We start from the raw sequence: 5,000 nt of genomic DNA on the forward strand, positions 1-5,000 counted from the left end.
GGTTGACACGCAAGATCGGGATTGACCTGTGCCCCGTGCCCGTTCCGCCTACAGATGCGCGCGCGCGTGTGTGTGTGTGTGTGTGTGTGTGTGTGTGTGTGCGCGCGCGCGCGTGCGTGCGCGTGTGTGTGTGTGCGTGTGAGCGTGTGTTCATGTGTACGGGGGGTGGGTGGGTTGGTGGGTGGCTGTGGGTATGTGTTCACTCATTTTTTTGTAAAGCGCCCAAAGTCTTATTTAGAGGGTAAGCCCTACATATAAATTCACATCATATATGTTATCAATATTATCATCATCATTAACATCAGCATCGGCATCCTCCTCTTCATCATTATTGTTATCATTTTTATGATTATCATCATCATTATTATCATAATTATTATCATCATCATCAGTAGTAGTAGCGGTACCATCATCATCGACATCATCATCATCATCATCATTATTGATATTATTATTATTTATCATCATCATTACCATCACCGTCATCATCATCATCATTGCAGAGTACATCGCCAGGGGCTGCCCGGGGGGCCAGGAGGACTCGCCGCCCGTGGACGTGGACCTGTCGTGCCCGGAGGGCCAGGTGATCTCCCTCGGCGAGGCCAAGTTCGGCCGCAACAAGTACACGCACTGCACTATCACGGACGGTGACTGTCTGGACAAGACGGACGCCTTCATCGGCTGCGAGGGCCGTCAGAACTGCACCGTCCACTTCGACAAGCCCTACTCGCCCTCCTGTGGCTATGCCTCCTTCATCACCGTCACCTACGACTGCCAGACAGGTTAGGGTTGTTGAGGGGTGGTGGAGGGGTGATGGTTGTGTCAGTGTTGTGACAGTGGTGGGTAATCCCCTCGCCCGCCCTCCCTATCCTCCGCATGCCCCCACACCCACCCCCACCCGGGGAAACTGGATTATGGCTGTCTATCCGGATAGACATATGCATAGTAGACATATATATATATATATATATATATATATGTGTGTGTGTGTGTGTGTGTGTGTGTGTGTGTGTGTGTGCGTGTGTGTGTATAGAATTGTGTGTGTGGTGGTGGTGGTGGGGGAGGGGTAAAAATTAATGACGTTAAAATGGTCATAAACGAAACATTTCTCCAACTCGTGCTAGTTACATACGAATGAACGTGTTGTTTATCTTTCCTCACGAACACTGCAGGTATCTGTATGTCTCGGGCCTGGTTGACGCCCGGGCATATATTTTGAAAAGAAGTTTGAAGTACACTTGTAACGTAATCCGAAACCTGAAAATTAATGGTCTTCCATAGCAGCACTGGTGTGCTGCCAATGTTGAATCGGAACAGTCGTTACTGAACACCACCAGAGTGACTCGGTAGCAGTGCAGGGTCTTCTCTAATGTGTGGTCTCGTGTCAACCTAAAATTGATAGCTCTTGTAGCCGCTACACCCGTGTTCGTCTGCCACAGTCTTATCGCAGGCACTCCACAAGAGCTATCAACTGTGTATGGGGAACTCGGAATGAACGGTGTAAGACTAATGCCACGAAAAAAGTGTTGATAAGTGCAACCAGCTAATCAATGTGGTTTTCCTTTGAAAGCCAGGACTTACCACCGACTCCATATGTGTGTGTGTGTGCTTGTGTTTATGGATATTATGGTTGTGTGTATTCCAGAGAGGGCTATCTAGTGAGCGAAAAACAGGCAGCTGCTGAGATGGCCCGAGTTGGTTGGTGCTGTTGGAAAGAAATTGGCTGTCACTGCCTGCATCCTTAGCGGGGATTGAGATGTCTAAGTTGACTGCCAGAACTTAAAGAAGCGGGTCACTGGAAAAGGAATAGGTTAATAGTATATAACTGCAGAATATGGTGATATGGAAAAGGTCAGTTTAGTTAGCTGCTGAAATAAAAGGTTGCTCGCTTCTCATTGAAAAGAATGGGTTAAACGTTAAAATAGCCAAGGCCATCATTTCTTTTGGAGAACTCTCTTCTTCTTCTTCTTCCCTCTCACCTTTTTCTCTTTTATGTGAGAACAGGACACCGGACATTCGATGCATTCATTCGTTCGTTGATGAAGTCTATTTGCCTTCCAATTTGTCCATTTTCAATGGTGTTAGGTCTTGGAGACGATGTATGCTGAAAATTCCAACTTGCAAGTTTTGCTCAGCTTTGGGATCTGGGTTTTTTGGGGTTTTTACGTTCTGGGACCAGACCTCTCCAGCAGTGTTGAAATAGGTTCATTGGATGGGGTCTTTTCCAGTGTATGTGCGTGTGTGTGTATGTGTGCGTGACCCGTACGAACCTGAACCTGCGTGTATTTATGACTTTCTTTTTTTTTAAGAGGAAATATCGATTGCAAACAAACTTTCGCACAAAGAGAGAGAGAGAGAGTTCACCAACACCAAACAAGGGGAGAGATAGATGATTTGACACGTTCGTGTGCTGCAGCATGGGAGCGCATATTCATTGTTTGTACGCCCACGTTGTGGCACATTGTGTTTATCGGCCTGCGCGCACGTGCAGGGTACTTGTTTTAAGCAGTAGGCCTTAGGGCTTATTTCGTTTTCCATTTTAGAGTGTATAATAGTCGCTTGTGTTGCTAGTTGGTTGGTTGGTCATTAATTCAACATCTGTTCACTTAAGTGGTTCGAGGTGGTTGTCTTACTGGTTTCCAGAGGGAAATGCATCTTTCCCAGTCGCACTGGCGTTAATTAAAAGGAAACAGAAGGGAAGGAAAGGCAGGTTGTGTAGCCTTCCCCGAAGCGTCACTGTTGTTAATGGCAGGTAGCGAGTGAACGCCGACGGATGGTGTGAACAGACGGTTACAAAGAAACGACTTCCCCATTGTGCCGTTGACATGTACACCCTGGGGCTGTCACAAGCTGTTCTCCATTGTCCGTCTGGACCATAAAACCCCACAACCTTTTACCATTGTTGTCAAGCCTCCGCAGAATTAAGCCCGCCCCCAATGTTTGACAAAACTCGGACAGAATTAAAGTCGTCATTTTTTCCGAAATAAAGGCGTCATTTTAGAATCGTCTTTCTTCGAACCTAGATGTCATTAATTTTTCGGAGAAAAGTCGTCATTTTGTCCGAAAGAAAGACGAGATTTTGTCGCACAACGGCAGCCGACTACATGCTACAAACTTATAAATAGAATTACATGTACATCCATCAACCGCGGCTCTGGCAAAAGCCAGAAGCCAGTAACACCAACGCGTTGCGCACCCCCCACCGTCGCGTCCATGCCAGTAAATGGATGTAAAGCGACGTATTGATCCAGATCCAGACCGCGGTTGCTGGCGCGTAAACGCGAAACTTGCCGTTTTTTCTGACTTGCCACGATCGCCAGCTGAGTGGTGTCAGAATGTAATGGTTTAACTGGTGGGGCTGCCGTGGGTGCTTTGAAATGAGAGTTAACTGCTCCTTGCCAGAGGGCTATTTTATTTGTAATTGCGTTTCCGACTCCAAGCTGTCGTGTTCTATGAATTGGGCTTTCTTTCAATTCTGGCAAGGTTTCTCAAGATGCTGTTGCTGATTGTGATACCCCACAACAGCTGTCAGTAACTTGAGGCGAACTGAACTGCGATTGGACATGTTTGAGGTGGGGGCCGGGGTGGGGGTGGTTGTGGTTACTTAGACTTTGAATCATATCGTTGATCAGCTGTTTAGAGGTCGGAAACGAGGGAGGAAGGGGGCACAGATTTTTCACATTCCACCGCCCAGAAACTACCGTGAAAGGCACCCCCCCCCTCCCCCGCTTCCGCTTAGCACAAATTTAATTTTACTCTGAAGTTACGGGTGGACTTTTTATGGGCGGGGACCATTCCCGTACTTAGTTTCACCACAGTGTGGGTATACTGCCAGTCATCGACATTTCATGCAGACGTCTTATTCTAAAGCTCTTGCTCTAAATCGACGTTGCTTTATAAAACAACACAAGCACAAGATCTATAGCAACCGAATCATCATTACTTCATGCCGGCTTATTTTTCCTTATTCTTTAGTTCAAAGTTGGGGGTGGGGTGTTCACAAGGTATTTTGCCTATGCGCAGTTTTGACCCCAAATGGGGGAATGGACGTTTATTACATACTGAACGTTTACAAAGGTGATGAACAGCATATCCGTGGATGCGCTTAGTGTCTTGTAAACATCGTTACACTTTCGTCCTTGTTTCGCACATGGGTGCCTGCGTGCAAAGAAAGTTATGCTTGACTGTTTGTGAAGGTACTGCTGCTGTGCTTCTGGCGGACTGCGAGTGCACGCTGGACGTTCTCTCTCCCGTTCTCTCTCTCTCTCTCTCTCTCTCTCTCTCCCTCTCTCTCTCCCCCCCTCTCTCTCTCTCCCTCCCTCCCCCCCCTCTCCCTCCCTCCCCCCCCCTCTCTCTCTCTCGCCTCCTCCCTCTCTCTCTCTCTCTCTCTCTCAAATGCTACCAGTAACCAGTAAGCATTATAAAACACTTTTCACAGTGTCATGTCTATTTTATGTTTGTCTTTGCTGGTGATGTGTGTGTGTGTGTGTGTGTGTGTGAGAGAGAGAGAGAGAGAGAGAGAGAGAGAATCAGTTTATATGAACATAAAACACACAAATGTTATGCTTGTGATGGCTTTGACATGCATGAGCATTGACATTAAGTGCAAGTCTGATGTAATCAACAGAGCTGCCAGCGGTGCTTTTCAACGCACTCTATTATCGTTAGCCTTCGGGCAGGGTGATCTGGGTAATTATGAATAACTAAAGTTTTGCTCGGGGTTTTCCAGGCAGCTCTGTTCCCCTCCCCTCCCCTCCCAGTGGGCATAAATATGTGATTTGATGTGTTATCTGTTTAACAAAGTCTCACACGTCTGAATGTCTAAATGCATGTGGGCTGCATGTCCCATCTATCCTGACCTTTCCCTTGGTTTCCCTGTTTCTGTCTGTCTGAGTCAGTGTCTGTAGTCTGCTAGTCTGTGTCTATATCTGTTTCTTCTCGGTCTCTCACTCTCTGTCTGTCTTGCATGTATACACATAAATTTGCAAACAAGTGCTGTA

The 5,000-nt window shown here is 46.9% G+C and overlaps 1 protein-coding gene across 2 annotated transcripts in view; it reads left to right on the forward strand.

Annotated features, from left to right (window-relative positions):
* Window positions 1-5,000, forward strand: part of LOC143282938 (uncharacterized) — a 43,661-nt gene that overhangs the window by 24,817 nt on the left and 13,844 nt on the right. For both annotated transcript variants that reach the window (XM_076588837.1, XM_076588838.1), the window contains exon 2: window positions 504-782. In XM_076588837.1, coding sequence (XP_076444952.1) covers window positions 504-782 — 279 coding nt within the window. The remainder of the gene's footprint in view (window positions 1-503; window positions 783-5,000) is intronic.

Source organism: Babylonia areolata, chromosome 6 (genome assembly GCF_041734735.1).
Source record: "Babylonia areolata isolate BAREFJ2019XMU chromosome 6, ASM4173473v1, whole genome shotgun sequence".
In the NCBI taxonomy this organism is placed as follows: domain Eukaryota; kingdom Metazoa; phylum Mollusca; class Gastropoda; order Neogastropoda; family Buccinidae; genus Babylonia; species Babylonia areolata.